The 17,487-nt window shown below is 51.4% G+C and overlaps 1 protein-coding gene across 1 annotated transcript in view; it reads right to left on the reverse strand.

Moving 5' to 3' along the window:
• STAG3 (STAG3 cohesin complex component) overlaps positions 1-17,487 on the reverse strand; it is a 2,261,782-nt gene that overhangs the window by 473,657 nt on the left and 1,770,638 nt on the right. Inside the window, exon 25 of the mRNA XM_069646424.1 lies at positions 5,521-5,654. Coding sequence (XP_069502525.1) covers positions 5,521-5,654 — 134 coding nt within the window. The remainder of the gene's footprint in view (positions 1-5,520; positions 5,655-17,487) is intronic.

Genomic DNA, 17,487 nt, shown 5'->3' on the forward strand with positions numbered 1-17,487 from the left:
AGTAATCGGGAGTAGTGGTATTGGAGGTAGTTTGTTGCAGTTAACGGTATGGATATTTAGAGGGTGATAGCGACAGAAGTGGGAGAGGCAGAAAGTGTAGTAGTGGTAACGGTAGAGTGGGAGGAAAATGTGAGAATCTAATTGATTTGCCCGCAGCTGAAACTACCTCGGGCAAAATGTACACATGAGAAAGGTGCAAACTACCAAAAGTTTGCACCTTTCTCATGCGAACATACATGCATACTCACACAACGCACCCATAACATCCCCCACGACACCCCCAACATAAACAAACCCCACTTACCTTCATCTTCACGCTGGGTTCCTGCAGCGCCAGCTCACTTTCACTTCCGTGATCAGGAACCGGTGCCACATGGTCCTTTCCTTTTTTTTCTTTTTAACGGAAGGCTGCGGGGGTGTTCCCCCACAGCCCCAGCTCACTAGACCATAAAGTGTAGTGAGCAGAGGAAATTCCCGCAGCCCCAGTTTTTTCTTTTACAATGCTAGCACCAAAGGTTTGAACTTTTGGTGGTAGCATTTTTAGAACTTTTGGTCATTGCGACAATTTTTTTACGGTAAAATCGTCCTATACCGAATGTGAAGGAGGGCAGTAAGGAAGGTGGAAGGAAGTAGTAGTTTGGAGGGCAGGGGGGTAGGAGAAGTTAAAGGTAGAGTGGTAATATCTAATTGTGGAGGTGATGAAGGCAGTGTGTGAGAGCGTAGGAACAGAAGAAGGCCAGACAAGAACATTTTGGGAACCATGGTTGATAAGGGTCAGGTGAGAAAGTGTGAACAACGTTTCGGTGTAGCAGTGTGGGAGAAGGCACCATCCCCAACAACCCTGGAACACTAAGCGGGGCAAGGTTAGGGATAGTTCGAAGATCCATAGGGAGACAAGTCAGCCAACACCTTAGGGAAACCACAAATAGCGAGGGGGAAACAGAGGGAAGTAGTAGTGCGAGAGGGACAGATCTAGCGCTAATTACTGATACTCCCTAAAGCTCTTTTCTAAGAATCTACAGTCACCTTGTCTGTCTTAATAAATATCCTTGGAGCCTTATTGGAACAGAGTGCTTTATTCTTAATAGCCATCCCATCACAATAAACATAAGCAAACACAATAAATAAAAATCAAATATGCATTTAGTGGTTATTTCAGAAGAACAAGTTACTTCTTACCTTGTAACGTTCTTTCGACGGGATGTTCCTCCGACGTATTCCTGATCTTAGATATCTCCTTCCAGCTCTGCTGGCCTCGGAAAATTTTTCTCTAGAGGGCGCTGCGCGTCGACGTCCTCCTAGTCGATGTCTCTCGACAGCTGCCGTATCGACGTAGACGTCATCCTGCCTATAAAGGCTGTGCGCAGCGTCCGTTGCTCAGTTCCGTTTTGTAGCCCACAATAATTCTATCTGGACTAGACTAATCACCCTGAAGGAGCGTAAGCTGCAACAACAAGGGAAGTAGAACTGCGGGGATGGATGGGAGGGTCGATAAGGAATACGTCGGAGGAACATCCCGTCGAAAGAACGTTACAAGGTAAGAAGTAACTTGTTCTACGAAGGGATTGTGTCCTCCGACGTATTCCTTATCTTAGATAGGCTCCCATAGCAGTATTCTATCATTGGAGGAGGGAGTACTGACTTCACACTGTCTCCTATTGATGAATAGAGTGCAGTACAGCCCTTCCAAACCTAGTCTCTTGACTGGAGGAGGAATCCAAGTTGTAAAAACGTGTAAAGGTATGGATAGACGACCATGTAGCGGCCGCACAGATGTCTTTAACCGGCACACCTCTTTTGAGGGCCGATGAAGCTGCAATACCTCTGGTCGATTGAGCCCTAAGGTTTTGAGGGGGCTCTTTCCCTGCCAGTTTATAACATTCCAGAATGGCTAGAATGATCCATCTGGAAATGATCTGCTTAGTTATTGGTAACCCCAGCTTGTGACCTGTGTAACCTACAAACAGCTGGTCTGCCTGTCTTATCCTGGCTAGTCTACTGATGTAAAAACTTAAAGCCCTTCTAGGGTCTAGCCTGTGTAACCTCTCTTCCTCTTTCCCCGGATGAGGAGGAGGATAGAAAGATGGCAGGGTAATCTTCTGAGTGATATGGAATTCAGAAACCACCTTTGGGAGGAAATTAGGCTTCACTTGCAGGACAACTTTGTCTTTGTGAAAGATTGTGTGAGGGGGTTTACAAGAAAGAGCTTGTAATTCGCTCACCCTTCTAACAGATGTAAGTGCTATTAATAAAACAGTTTTAAGGGTAAGGAATCTTAACGAACAAGAATGGAGTGGTTCAAAAGGTGTGCCCATCAGGAAAGTTAGGACTAAGTTTAAATCCCATAAGGGAACTTGGAATGGTCTTGGGGGATAAACATTGGTTAACCCCTTTAGAAACTGTATTACCAAGGGTAACTTGAAATAGGATGGTTCTTCCGCAGTGCGCTTAAAGATGGATAGCGCTGCCAGATAGCCCTTAATGGTGCCAACTTGAAGGCCTGAATTCGCCAAATATAGTAGGAAGGACAAAACCATTGGTGTACCACATGAAAAGGGGTCGATATTCTGTTCTCTACACCAGCTGCAAAATCTGTTCCAACGGCAGCGGTATAAAGACTTTGTTGCTGGCCTCCTTGCCGAAAGCAACACCTCCATAACATCATCAGGGAGGTCCCAATCCTTGTACCTCAGCCTTTCAGAAGCCAAGCGTGAAGGTTGAGGGTTTTGACGTCTGGATGGAGAACCTGACCTCCCTTCTGTGAGAGTAGGTTCTCTCTGAGTGGAAGTCGAATTGGAGGGCAGATGGACAAGTCTAGAAGGTCCGGGTACCACGTTCTCCTGGCCCAATCCGGGGCAATTAGGATCATGGTTCTCTGGAATCTTCTCAACCTCCTGATCATTTGAGGAATGACAGGGACCGGTGGGAACGTGTACAGAAGCGGAAACTCCCAGTCCACTATGAACGCGTCTCCCAGAGCTCCTCTCGGGGGAAATTCCCTTGAGCAGAACAGATCGCATTTCCTGTTGAGGCCGGTGGCGAACAGATCCACCTGAGGGGTTACCCAAAGGGCGAAGATCTCTTGAAGGACTTCCTGAGCTAGCTCCCACTCGTGGGAGACTGTGCTCTGCCTGCTCAGAGCGTCCGCTGTCAAGTTCTTCTCTCCGGCTAGGTGAACTGCCGATGGAGAGATTGCTTCTTGGATTGCCCAAAACCAGAGCTGTATCGCCTCTCTGCACAGGGGTAGTGATCCTACGCCTCCTCTTTTGTTGAGGTAATGCATGGCCACCGTGTGGACCCCCGATGCTTGAGGCATGAGCAAGAGAATTTTGTAGGTGGGATTTAACCCTGGAACTACCGTGATACACTTGAACTAAAAACTAATCCCCGGAAATAAGGAAAGGGAGATTCGCATTACATTCAATAAGGCCCGGATCTGAAAAAGGCGCCAATGAAATGCCGAAACATGTGTCATCCATATGGGCAGAACATATATCAAATAAATTAAGAAAATATACTTGAAGAAACTTGACTACGTACTTTTATTCATTTACATCAGAAATTTGGCGCAAAGAGGTGTAGGCACAAACAAACTACTGCTTACTTTACAAACGGAGCTGAGGGACTATGTCTCCGTGTTGACCTACATCCTTGCGACACAAGAATAAAATAATAAAATAAGAAAACCATTGCCAACCTTAATAGCACTAACATACGGGTCGCGAGAGTACACCTTATGAGATCCCCACTCAAGAAGTTCCTCACTCAGTAGATTGGTTGATTAGACGTATGAATTGTGGTTCGTGACCAACTTAGAGTTAACATTACACCTAGTTGCAATTAAAATATACACTAGACAATTAGTTATTTTAATGCATTCTAATATGATGCCTTTTCTTCCGTGGGTTCTCAACCTCATTAAACAAGCTACAGCAAAAGCAGATATACCATCACACCCATTAAAAAGATTGCCATGTAAGAGGAGAGCATGTTTGTATAGGTAAATACTAGAACAAGTGGTGTTTAATTTTAAAGCATTGGTAACCTACATATCTTGCTAAGATGCTATGCATTACACACCTTTAGTCTCCATGCACACAGGAAGCATCCACTTGACACGTTTAGAGAGGATTCTGTTGCACAGCAGGCTGCTGCATCTGTGGTTAACAGGATCTGCCTCGTATGGAGCCGGCTATTCTCTTCTCTCCCCAGCCCCTCCGGCCTTACCATGCTCTTCCCCCCCTCTTCATCTCCTCGGCCAACTATTTATTCATGGATCTATGTGATAATTGCGATGGCCGAAAATGCCGACTTATTTTAAAAATAAAACCCTCTTTGCACCACATAGATATGCGGGGGGAGACCTCCTGCAGCCCCTCGTATTACTATAATATCCCATACCCCCCACATATATATGTGGTGTAAGGGGGGGTATACATTTTTTTTTTTTTTAAGTCAGCATTTTCAGCCGTCGCAATTCTCAGGTCGACATTTTTGTACGATTCCTTTATTTACTATTTATTACACTACCTGTATACAATGCTCTCAATACTTTCTGCATGTAATGCATAATATGTACCTAACCTACATTTACTCCGAAGGCCACTCAGATGCCTCATATAACTAAGCTCATCACATATAACAGTGCCTCAATGCCCAAGGGCTGCTTGCGCGCTATATAAATTCAAATAAATAAAACTAATTACACACAAGATGGCCACCCTTCATGTGTGGATTCGTTATATCCTCTTTTTTCAACAGTAAAGGGTGGCACATTAGAGGTAGAGCTCTAACCTTATGCAGAACAGGCCTTGTGTTTATTGCAAGGTGCAATAATTTTCATCCCTTAGTCGTCTCTCATTCTATCCTTTGGGCACTTGAGTTTGCAAGTGTAGAGAGTCGCCACTTGAGCCTTGTGTGATAACTGGCCATTAACTGTATCAGATAAGAAACTAACTGCACTGCTAAAAGCTGCCACTGCTAAAAGCTGCTACAAGTGTCGGACTTTATGCATATTTTGCTAAGGGCCTATTACCCATGTGTTTAGGTTTCCAGGACTACGGTAATGCAATGCAAACTTGCAGTACACATTGGGCCTCATAAGTAAGCCGGTCCGGTAACAACGGTGCCGGTAAGCTACCGGCACCGTTGTTACTGGACCGGCACACTCCGAGATTGGGGTCGGGTGCCGTCCAACCCAACAGGTCGGACCGGTGCTTCCGTCCTCCCCATTCCCATTAAGTCCTATGGGACTTGAATGGGAAGTAGTTTTTTCCAGCGCATGGCTATGGGGAATTACCGGGACCGCAGGGGGTCTAATGCGCTGGTAATTCCCCATTTCCAAACGCCAGGAAAAAAAACGATTCCGGCATCAGCCGTGCCTTATTTACTGGCACGCCTACCACCAGGGTCGTAATGAGGCCCATTGTCTGCATTATTTTACTGTCCGTTAAAGGGGTTGCCCCTTAATAAATTTTAGAGCTAGATTTTGTCTAGGCGATGAAAACGGTTTCCCCTTACCTTCACATAGTGTTTAAAGACATCAGTTGCTGAGTTCAGATCCAGCACATTATAGATTATCAGTTTGCAGTACCCAGCAAGTAGGTTTCGACGTTTGTGAAGAATCTCAATTTTCAAAGCCTCATCGTCATCACCTCGTTGAGAAAAAGGACAATGAAATATTAGTGTTGTCTGACAGTACAATTGATAACTTAATTCACAATCATATGAAAACCAGGGAGTCAATCATCATCATGGACACCGATAGATAAACCAAGATCATTTCTCCCCTCTTAACTAAAGAAATATTTTGTATTTATTACATTTTATATAGCGCTTTAAGCCAAATCGCTTAACATGAAACAACCGTGAATACATTACAAGCATTACATAACAAGTCATAAATCAAGTAACTGAGAACAATACGAATAAAACAAATAATATACAGAACAATTTACATGAGAAATATGAGTTAACATGTGCAGTACAGGACAGTTGCGAGAGAAAACAGTAGAGAGGTGTTAGGATGGTGATTGAAGGCAGCAAGATTTTAAAGAAGTGCGGAAGATGGAGTAAGAGGTGGTGGGGCGGATAGGGAGAGGGTTCCAGTGAAAAGGAGCAAGACGTTGGAAGAAACGGAAACGGGATGGAGCGCAGGAGGAAGAGTAGGAAATGATCGGCAGAGCGAAGTGGGCGAGAAGGAGAGTAGAAAGTGAGGAGGGTGGAAAGGTAGGGTGGAGCAAGACCATAGAGAGATTTAAAGACAAGACAGAGGAAGTTGAATTTGAGTTGGGAATGAAAGGAGAGCCAGCCCAGAGAAGTGAAAAGTGAGAGAAGAAGAGATGGAATCATGACGAGAGAGCATTCAGAGAGAACGGATGGCAGAGTGGTAGATGGATTTCAGATGTGAAGAGGGGAGGCCGAAAAGGAGAGCAGAGCAGTAGAAAAGTCTAGAGATAAGGGAAGATTTTAGGAGCTTAGTGGCGCGAAAGGCAAGGAAGGTTCGGGGTTTGCGGATGTTATAGAGATGGAAGCGACAGGAACAGGAGGTAAGAGAAGTGGTGAGTAAAGGAGAGATTAGAGTCCAAGTGTAGGACAAGATTGCGGGCATGGGGGGCGATGGGGAGCTGGGAAGGAAGAAAGAGGATGGAGGGAGGGGACTGGGAAGGTGTTAGCAGAAAAGAATAGGACTTCAGTTTTGTCAGTATTTAGGGTAAGAAAGTGGGAGAAAAGGTGAAGTGTTGGGGTGCACAAGTCTGTGTAGTGGATCATTCACTTTATTTTTTTTTTTTAGAAAGGACGCTATTCAATAAATGATTTAATGGTAGTATACCAATTATTTCAGGTACAAGCGGGCTAACGTCACAAGGCCACTTTGGTCAGAAAACTCTAACAGAACCAAAACTATGTATTGCTACACAGAAAGCCCAAATGCACTCCTAGGGGATTAGAATCTCTATTGCAATTCAATAATCTTCATGGACATTTACGCCAAGGAGGGCGGGCATGCAATTTCTATCATATCCTTTGTTTTTTTACTCCAATTCAGTCAATTAGCTGTTGAACCTATAACAGTCAAAACTAGATCTCCCACTTCAATGTTAAACATATAGATAAACATATAGATAAACCATTACTCAGATCATACAGATAGGTCTTGAATTTTAATCATTCAAGTGGGAAATCAAATTTACAATGTGTCCCATAATTACAGACAGCATATTTCTTGTCAATGTCATATACAGAACGGAATACATTTTCAACAGTGGAAGTGCTTTACATCAATAAGCATTATGCAAACTAATTACAAGCGTTGACAGATTCACATGTCATCCATCAATCAATTAAATTGACTTGTAACTCCAGAAAAAGTCCCTTTTGAATATCACAAAATAACCGATGCGTTTCGGATCATAGATCCATCTTCAGGGTTGGGGCTTCAGTGTTCCTATTCATAAATGTTTTTCTTACAGTGGACCCTCTCCGAATGCATAGAAGGGGTCCAGTGAATGACCCAGCCTTCTGGCAGAACTCATGCAAGACTGGGCTTCGATCAATTACGGTCAGGAGATGCTCAGGGTAGATGAGATGTCTGGCTCGATCAGACCGCTGCAGAAAGTGGGAGGACATCCAGGATTTAATAGCACAGAGGCAGAAAAAGAGCTTGAGATGGATGTCGGGGGTAAAGGAAGAGAAGGAGAGGAAAAGCTGGGTCTCATCGCCGTAGAAGTGGTGAGAGACACCAAAGGAAGAGATGATTGGAGCTGGAGAGAGGTGTATAGTGAGAAGAGAAAGGGGGCGAGCACAGATCCTTGGGGGACACCGTAGTTTAGTGAGTAGGTGGGGGAGGTGCTACCGCCCCAGGAGACTGAAAACATTGAATCTAGGAGTTGGAACAAGTTACTTAGCTGTAATTGTTGTTCTCCAGCATGGGTCTGGCATGGATTCACATGCTCATGAATATTCCCCGTCGTCAGGCTGGGAATCCTCGGTAAAGAAAAAAATCAGTATCAGTTTTGTTTCTGAACTGTCTTTCTTAGTAGTAACCAATCACTGGTCTCTGGGTCATACTGCCCCCAGCCAATGACTGCCCTCTCCCTAAGCCTCTCCCCTGGCAGCCATCCTCAGATTTGGTAGCACGTTAAGTGGCAGTAGGCCCAAGTGAAGAGGCGCAGAGGGGTAGGCGGGAGGGTTCGCATGTGAATCCATGCCAGACCCATGTTGGAGAACAACAGTTACAGGTAAGTAACTTGTTCCTTCCACAGCATGGGGTCTGGCATGGATTCACATGCTCATGATTAAAGAATACATAGCAGTACACAAATGCACTACCATGGGAGGTGGCAAGGCTCAACATTAAGAATTTCATCAACTCAACATTAACCACCTCACCAGGCCCACCTTCAGGGGAACAGGTTGCGCAGCACTGCTTGGCCGACTCTGGACTCCTCCCTGGAATCCCGGTCGACGCAGTAGAATCTCGTGAAGGTGTGAGTCGACCTCCACGTAGCTGCCCTGCAGATGTCCAGCAGGGGCACACCAGACAAGAAAGCTGTGGTAGCAGCGAACGCTCTAGTCGAATGGGCTCTCGGACAGCCGGGCAATGGTCGGTTTGCCAACCAGTGACAGTGCATGATGCAGCCGGAGAGCCATCTGAAAATGGAAGCCTTCGAGAGAGCCTTCCCTTGGTTCACAGGTCCAAAGTTCACAAATAGCTATGAAGTCTTCCGAAAACTCTTAGTGCGGTCCACGTATAACTTCAGCGTTCTAGTTACATCCAGCTAGTGCAAAGTCCTCTCGGCCGGCGATGAAGGCGACGCGAAGAAAACTGGCAACACTAAGGGCTCGTTGAGATGGAAGTCCGATGGCACCTTGGGCATGAAGGAGGGGTGCGTCTTCAGCAACACCCTCGTTTTGTGAAAAGTCAAGTATGGAGGCTTGCAGGATAGGGCCTGGATCTCTCCCACGCGTCATGCGGAGGTGATGGCCACGAGAAACACCGTTTTCCACAACAGGAAGTTCAACGTGCCGAATGCAGAGGCTCGAATGGTGGCCCCATGAGCCTGGTCAGCACCACGTTGAGCTCCCACGCCGGGGCCGGAGCCTTCACCGGCGGGAATGAACGGAACAGTCCCTTCATAAACTCTTTCACCAGGAGATGAGACCACAGAGATTATCGCCACGTAGTTCTGGTGTAGTGGGAGATCGCCGCTAGATATATCTTGATGGAGGCATGAGCTAGCCCCGCCTTGGCCAGCAACAGCAGGTACGGCAGCACTTGAGAGGCCGAAATTCGCAGAGGGTTAATCTTCTGTGCACGGTACCAACAGAGAACCTCTTCCATTTGTGTCCATAGCACTTGAGATTTGAGGATGCCCTGGCCTTCGCAAGCACCTCCTTGCAGTTCGCCGGGATATCGTACCCTCCAAACTCTAGTGCTGCAGGAGCCAAGCCTGCAAGTCCAACGTCCCTGGAGAGAAGGTCTGCGTCCGTCAGCAGCTTGACTGGGGGGGAGGGGGGCACGCTGACAAGTCCAGAAGGTCTGGGAACCAGATCTGCTTCGGCCACGCTGGTGCGACGAGGATCATCCTGCACCAGGACTTCCTGAGTTGGTTGATCAGTCGCAGCAGCAACGGCAATGCGGGGAACGCATACAGGAATAGGCCGTCCCAGGGGAACGAGAAAGCATTGCCCATGCTCCTCGGCTGGGGAAACCTGCTGGCGAACCTCTGGCACTTGGAGCTCGTCGCCGTCGCGAATAAATCGATCTGGGGGTTGCCCCATCGTTGAAAAAGTCGATCCACTTGATCCTGACGCAGTTCCCACTTGTAGCACGAGCGCAGCTCCCTGCCGAGTGAGTCGGCGATGGTGTTCTTTATTCCTGCCAGATGGAAGGGCACCAGAAACATCCCCTGGGCGACGGCCCAGTGCCACAGATCCTGGGCCTCCTTGGATAGGGCTGGGGATCTGGTGCCTCCCTGCTTCCGGATGTAGAACATTGTGTTGGTGTTGTCGGTGAAAACCCTCACCACCTTGCCCTTGAGGGATGGGAGGAATGACCGGAGGGCCCAGAACACGGCTCGGAGCTTCAGGACATTGATGTGGCATGCCCTCTCCACCGGGAGCCAAAGGACTCTTGCGTGGAGATCTTCGGTGTGCGCTCCCCATCCCTACAGGGGGGCATCCGTCATCACCGTCTCCTGATGTGCCGGGGTCTGAAAGTCTGTGCCCGCCGCCAGATGCGCGCGGGTGCCCCACCACGCAATTGCTTGGCGGAACACCTCGTTGAGCGGGATCTTGTCCTCGAAGCTGCCCACTGCTTGCATCCAAAGGGCGTCGAACTCTTGTAGAGGACACATCCGCAGCCTGCACAGGCGCACCAGGTAGATGCATGAGGACATCATGCCGAGAAGGGACTTCATGCACCTCACTCTGGCCACGTCCGTGTCCAGCAGGTGCTGCAACTTGCCCAGGATGGCCTTCGTCCTTTCTCCTCCGATAGAGAGGCCAATCACGCCACTGTGTAGAGCTTGGCTCCCAGAAACAGTGCGACCTGCGACGGAACCAGGTGGGATTTCGAGAAGTTGACGGAGAATCCCAGATCCGTGAGCAGTTGGACGGTCTTCACTGTGTGCTCGACGGCGAGTTCTCTTGTCCTTGCTCTGTGGGATGTTTCAACCCACGCATCCAAGCCCTGCAACATCACCGTGCAATACTGGCAGCAGAAACATCATAATGGCTGTCGGAAAGCATGCTGCTTGCCAGAAATCATCCTAAAATGCGCAGTTAAAATCTGAAAGATAGGTTGCCATCTTCTTTTGCCTCTGTCAGTGTTAATACAGGAGACCATTGCCAGACCCCATCCTTCGGCTGCACACAGAGCAAAATCAGTGCAAAGGAATATAGAGCTGTCCAAAATCCGTTTTATTTGATGTCAAAAATTGCTAAAATCATGGCTCACCAAAACCACTAAAAAGGTCCCACCTCCTTGTGTCATAAATCTCACCTGTGATCGGGATCTCCCTTGTTCGGCCGCAGGACTCTTCCTGTGGGTGGTTCGGGTCTTGAATAGGCTCGCCCGAGCCTCGTCAGGTTGCAGAGCGCGTTCAGAGTTCTGGGAAGTTCGTGGTTCAAGGGTGTCCAGGATTAGCTATAAACAAGCAATGTAGGGGGGAAGTCCAGGAACAGGAAAAAAGGCAAGGAAGTATGAGGATCAAGGAAGCAAATGTAGAGAGCAAACACACGTCGGGTCACTATCGAAGATAGTGTTGAGACGTGCGGACCCGCAATGGCGTGACCAATTTATAGTACGTGCTACGACGTGAAAGCTAGTGCGTAGCACGGAGCTTGGTACGGCCATGTTGGGAGGAACAAGGAGTACAAGCCCTTCGTGACAATGACCATGAGGTCCAGAAGGGGCAATTTCGCCGAGTCATGACACCTTGTTGGGGGGTCAACATCATTCTCCTTCAAGAATCTACATGAATCTGAGGTCCACAGAAGTGTATCTATATTTGAACAAGGAACAAGTTACTTACCTGTAACTGTTGTTCTCCAGCATGGGTCTGGCATGGATTCACATGCTCATGAATATTCCCCGTCGTCAGGCTGGGAATCCTCGGTAAAGAAAAAACCAGTATCAGTTTCGTTTCTGATCTGTCTTTCGTAGTAACAACCAATCACTGGTCTCTGCGTCATACTGACCACAGCCAATGACTGCCCTCTACCTAAGCACCGCCTCTGGCAGCCATCTTCAGATTTGGAAGCACGTGAAGTGGCAGTATGACCAAGTGAAGAGCCGCAGAGGGGTAGGCGGGAGGGTTCGCATGTGAATCCATGCCAGATCCCTGCTGGAGAACAACAGTTACAGGTAAGTAACTTGTTCCTTCTCCAGCATGGGGTCTGGCATGGATTCACATGCTCATGAATAAAGAATACCTAGCAGTACACACATGCACAACCACGGGAGGTGGCAAAGGCTCAACATTAAGCATTACATCAAACTCAACATTAAGCATCTTACCTCCTCACCAGGCTCACCTCAGGCGAACAGGTTGCGCAGCACTGCTTGGCCGACCCTGGGCTCCTCCCTGGAATCCCGATCGACGCAGTAGAATTTCATGAAGGTGTGCGTCAACCTCCACGTAGCAGCCCTGCATATGTCCAGCAGGGGCACACCAGAAAGGAACGCCGTGGTAGCTGCGATCGCTCTGGTGGAATGGGCTCTCGGACGGCCAGGCAGCGGTCGGTTTGCCAACCGATGACAGTACATGATACAGCCGGAGAGCCATCTGGAAATGGAAGCCTTCGAGAGAGCCTTCCCCTGATTGACAGGTCCAAAGTTCACAAAGAGTTGTGACGTCTTCCGAAAACACTTCGTGCGGTCCACGTAGAACTTCAGCGCTCTAGCCACATCCAGCGAGTGCAAAGTCCTCTCAGCCGGCGACGAAGGCGACGGGAAGAACACAGGCAACACCAAGGGTTCGTTGAGATGGAAGTCCGGCGGTACCTTGGGCATGAAGGAGGGGTGCGTCCTGAGCACTACCCTTGTGTCGTGAAAAGTCAAGTACGGGGCCTTGCAGGAAAGGGCCTGGATCTCTCCCACCTGTCGTGCGGAGGTGATGGCCACAAGAAACGCTGTTTTCCACGACAAGAACTTCAATGGAGCCGAGTGCAGAGGCTCGAACGGAGGTCCCATGAGCTTGGTCAGCACCACGTTGAGCTCCCACGCCGGGGCTGGGGCCTTCACCGGCTGGAACGATCTGAACAGTCCCTTCATGAACTCTTTCACCAGACGATGAGATCACAGGGACGTCCGGCCCGTGGTTCTGGTGTATCGGGAGATCGCAGCAAGATGAATCTTGATGGACGCGTGTGCCAGTCCAGCTTTGGCCAGCGTCAGCAGGTACGGCAGCACCTGGGGAGCCGTAATCCGTAGAGGGTTAATCTTCTGTGCGTGGAACCAGACAGAGAACCTCTTCCATTTGTGTCCGTAGCATTTAAGAGTCGAGGACGCCCTGGCCTTTGCAAGAACCTCTCTGCAGTCGGCCGGTAAGTCGTATCCTCCAAACTCTAGCGCTGCAGGAGCCAGGCCTGCAAGTTCAGCGATTTCGGGTCGTGGTGGAGGATGGCGCCTCCTTCCCTGGAGAGTAGATCCGCGTCCACCGGCAGCTTGATTGGCGGGGACGCTGACAAGTCCAGAAGGTCCGGGAACCATATCTGCCTCGGCCACGCAGGTGCGACGAGGATCGTCCTGCACCGTGACCTCTTGAGCCGGTTGACGAGCCGGATTAGCAGTGGCAAAGGAGGGAACGCGTAGAGGAACAGGCCCTCCCAGGGGAACGAGAAAGCATCGCCCATGCTCCTCGCCTGGGGAAACCTGCTGGCGAACCTCCGGCACTTGGAGTTCGTCGCCGTCGCGAACAGGTCGATCTGGGGTGTGCCCCACCGTCGGAAGAGGCGATCCACTAGATTCTGCTGTAGTTCCCACTCGTGGCACGAGCGCAGCTCCCTGCTGAGTGAGTCGGCGATGGTGTTTTTTATCCCTGCCAGATGAAACGGCACCAGAAACATCCTTTGGGCGATTGCCCAATGCCACAGGTCTTGCGCCTCCTTGGACAGTGCTGGGGACCTGGTTCCGCCCTGTTTCCTGATGTAAAACATGGTGGTGGTGTTGTCGGTGAAGATCCTCACCACCTCACCCTTGAGGGACGGAAGGAAGGACCTGAGGGCCCAGAACACTGCACGGAGCTCCAGGACGTTGATATGGTGGGACTTCTCCGTCGGGAGCCAGAGGCCTCTCGCGTGCAGATTTGCGGTGTGCGCCCCCCACCCTTCCAGGGAGGCATCCGCGGTCACTGTCTCCTGGTGGTCTGGAAGTCCATGCCTGCCGTCAGATGCGCGCGGGTGCCCCACCACCGGACCGCTTGGCGGAAACTCTCGTTGAGTGTGATCCTCTCCTCGAAGCCGCCCGTCGTTTGGATCCAGCGCGCGTCCAGGAACTCCTGCAACGGGCGCATCCGGAGCCTGCACATGGGAATGAGGTAGATGTAAGAAGACATCATTCCGAGGAGGGACTTGATGGACCTCACCTTGGCCGCGTCGGAAACCAACATCCGCTGTACCTTGCCCAGGATGGACCTGGTCCTTTCCTCCGACGGGAAGGCCAGAAGGGACACTGTGTCGAGCTTCGCTCCCAGAAACAGTGCGTTTTGCGCGGGTACCAGGTGGGACTTGGCGTAGTTCACGGAGAATCCCAGGTCCGTGAGAAGTTGGACGGTCCTTGCCGTGTGCTCCACGGCGAGCTCCCTCGTCTTGGCTCGGATGAGCCAGTCGTCCAGGTAGGGGTAGACGTGGATCCCCTCGCGGCGCAGCTGCGCCGCCACCGGTGCAAGGCACTTAGTGAATACCCTGGGTGCCGACCGTAGTCCGAAGGGGAGGGCTTTGAACTGGTAGTGACGCCCATGGACCACAAACCTGAGGAATTTTCGGTGCCCCTTTAGGATGGGAATGTGGAAGTAGGCATCCTCCAAATCCAACGACGACAGGAAGTCTCCTTCCTCCAGCTGCCCCAGGACGTGCTGGAGGGTGACCATCCGAAACTTCTGCGCCTTGATGAACTTGTTCAGACGTCGCAGGTCTAGGATGGGGCGCCATCCTCCCGTCTTCTTCTTCACGAGGAAGTATCTCGAGTAAACTCCGGAGCCCCGAAGCCTCTTTAGGACGAGTTCGATGACTACCTTCATGAGCATCGCCTTTACCTCCAGGAGAAGCTGAGGGACGTGAAGCTCTTTCCTGGCCACGGGGGGGACGCACGGGCACCATCTTTGAAACTCGAGCGCGTGGCCACGGGCTAAGGCATCCAGCACCCAACGGTAGGTGGAGATGGACCCCCACACGCTGACGAAGCTCGCCAGCCGGCCTCCCACCGGGGTGCTTCGGTGGGGGCCCGACCCCACGGTCGGTTCAATCCTGTTTCGACGAGGCTTTGTCGCCTTGACCTCCTTGGCGACGACGGCGGGGTCCGCCAGACTTGCCTTGTCCTCTGTAGGCCTCCTGAGGCGACGAGCGGGCCGCTTGACGGTAGGTGGAGAAACCGCCGCCGGAACCTTTGGAGGCGTCCTTGCCTCCGCTGCTCCGAAAGGGCATCCGTCGTTGCTGCAGAACCCCAAGGGCCCGGGCCGTCTCAGTGTCCGTTTTAATGGCCTGAAGGGAATCGTCCACCGTTTTCCCAAACAGGTTGTTCCCATCGAACGGCATGTCCAGGACTCTGGTCTGTACGTCTTGACGGAAGTCCGTAGCCTTGAGCCATCCACGCCGCCTAAGGCACACGCCGTTGCCCAACTGGCGAAACCCAGTGTCGGCGATGTCCGTCTCAATAGTGATGGCGTGGTCCGACGCCACCTCGCCTTCCTGGAGGATCTCCAGGGCATCCGCCCTCTTGTCGTCCGGTAGGAAGTCCAGCAGGGGAGCCAGTTTGTACCAAAGCTCCCTGTCGTAGCGGGCCACGATAGCCAAGGCGTTGGCCGCTTTAATCGTCGTCGCTGCAGACGAGATGACCCTGCGTCCCATAGCGTCCAATTTCTTTCCCACGCCGTCCGGTGGGGAAGTCGATGTGGAGGCCGCACCCCCCCCGCTTTCTTCCTGGCCGCCGCGGAGACGACGGAGTCCGGGGTAGGCTGCACCCGGAGGCACAGGGGGGCCGCGTCTGGGACCCGGTACTTCTTATCGAACCGGTCTCTTCTAGCCAGCGTCGTGGAAGGGTTCTTGAGGAGGGCGAGGCCCTCATCCCAAATGTCGTCCAGTAGAGGCACCGCGAGGACCGTCTTCCTCTTGGCCTTGCGCCGTTGATAAAGGAATCATTCCTTTTTCTTGTCCTCAGGGCAGAGTTGGAAAAGCTCGGATGCCCTGGCGATCATGGAGTGGAACGATCCAATCTCGTCGGGAGGAGAAACCCTGGTGGGAGGCGACGACGGTAGATCCTCGTCGTATACCTCCTCGTCCGTACCCGTCGCTGCCGTGTCAGTCCCCGTATCATCCCCTCGGGAGGACGGGGAGGAGGGCTGGACGGGGCGCGACGGCTGAAAAGGAGGTGGAGGGTGAATCGTTCTTTTCTTGGGCGGGGGAGCACCAGAAGGTCCCGGTTCAGGATCCCCCGACGGGAGAGGTTCCTCCGTCGGCAACGGTAGTCTCCTCCTTATCTCTGAACATAAGGACTGTATAGCCAACAAAATGGCCGCCGAGTTGTCTTGCGGCACTGGCAGAGGGGAATCCGACGGGCGATCAGGAGCCCCGTCGGCACCCTCGACGATGTCGTCGTCACCTGCGTCGGGATCCATCCCGACGGGCCGGTCTTCTTCCACGCCAAGGCCGTGGCTTAAGACCTCAATCAGCTCTTCCTCTGAAGCCGAGTCTACGACGACGCCCTGCCCCCCCTTTTTCTTACCCGCCGGGGGTTTCACGGGGGTCCTATCGATGGGCACAAAAGAGGACTCCCTCCGAGGTGGCAGGGAGACTCTGAGCCCTGAGGTCGCCACCACTGGTGTAGCCTCCACAGGCTGAGCCAGGGCCGCCGCGACAGTATCGATAGAGGGCTTGGCCGGATGGATTAAGGCCTTCACCACCTTAGGTGCGCTCACCGCCTTATCCTTGAGGGGGGGGACATTGCCTCGCTCCCCCTCCGATGGGGCCTTCGAGCTCGACTGGGGCCTCTCCAGGAGCTTCGCTGGGTGCTCGCCCTTCCTCTTACCCGACCCAGAGCGTTGGCTCGTGGCTGAAGGTGCCGGGGAGGGTGCGCCCTGCCTGGCGCCCGTAGAGCCCAACCGTTCGGCGCTCCCGGTGCCAGCGGACTCGCGGTGCTTGGCCTTTTGTTGGACCCCCGTCGCCGGGGCGTCCTCAAAGGTCTTAGAAGACCGCTCGGATTTCTTCCTCTTCTTCTCGCCTGACGGGCTCTTCCCTTCCAGCCAGTTGGCGAGACGTTGATGGCGGTCCTTCATGGTCTGCTCCGACATTGCTGCAAAACGCACAGTCCTTCTCCACGTGCGTCATGTCCTCATGTAAAGACAAATGGAGTGTTCGTCCTCCTTAAAGACGTTCTGAAGCTGGCATCCAGGGCAGATCCTGAACAGCTTTCCGGGCGTCGAGCTTCCCTTCTCCTGGGCCATGTCCGGGCCTGAGAAACTTCTGGAGTCCTCCAAAAGCGTAGCTCGACGAGATCTTCACCCTTGAGGGGCGCAGACGAATCCGACACGGGTCCCCGTTGATCGGATGGAGAGTCGGTGGAGCTTGAGGCTCTTTTTGACCGAAAAAACGAAGTTTTTGAGAAAAAATGTGAAAAAAATAGCACTAACGCTCGAGAGCAATAGCACGAGGATCCCAACACATGAACGTGCGGTAAAAATCTGAAGATGGCTGCCAGAGGCGGTGCTTAGGTAGAGGGCAGTCATTGGCTGTGGTCAGTATGACGCAGAGACCAGTGATTGGTTGTTA

The sequence above is a fragment of the Ambystoma mexicanum genome, chromosome 1p (genome assembly GCF_040938575.1).
Source record: "Ambystoma mexicanum isolate Mex_15411 chromosome 1p, UKY_AmexF1_1, whole genome shotgun sequence".
Taxonomy (NCBI): Eukaryota; Metazoa; Chordata; class Amphibia; order Caudata; family Ambystomatidae; genus Ambystoma; species Ambystoma mexicanum.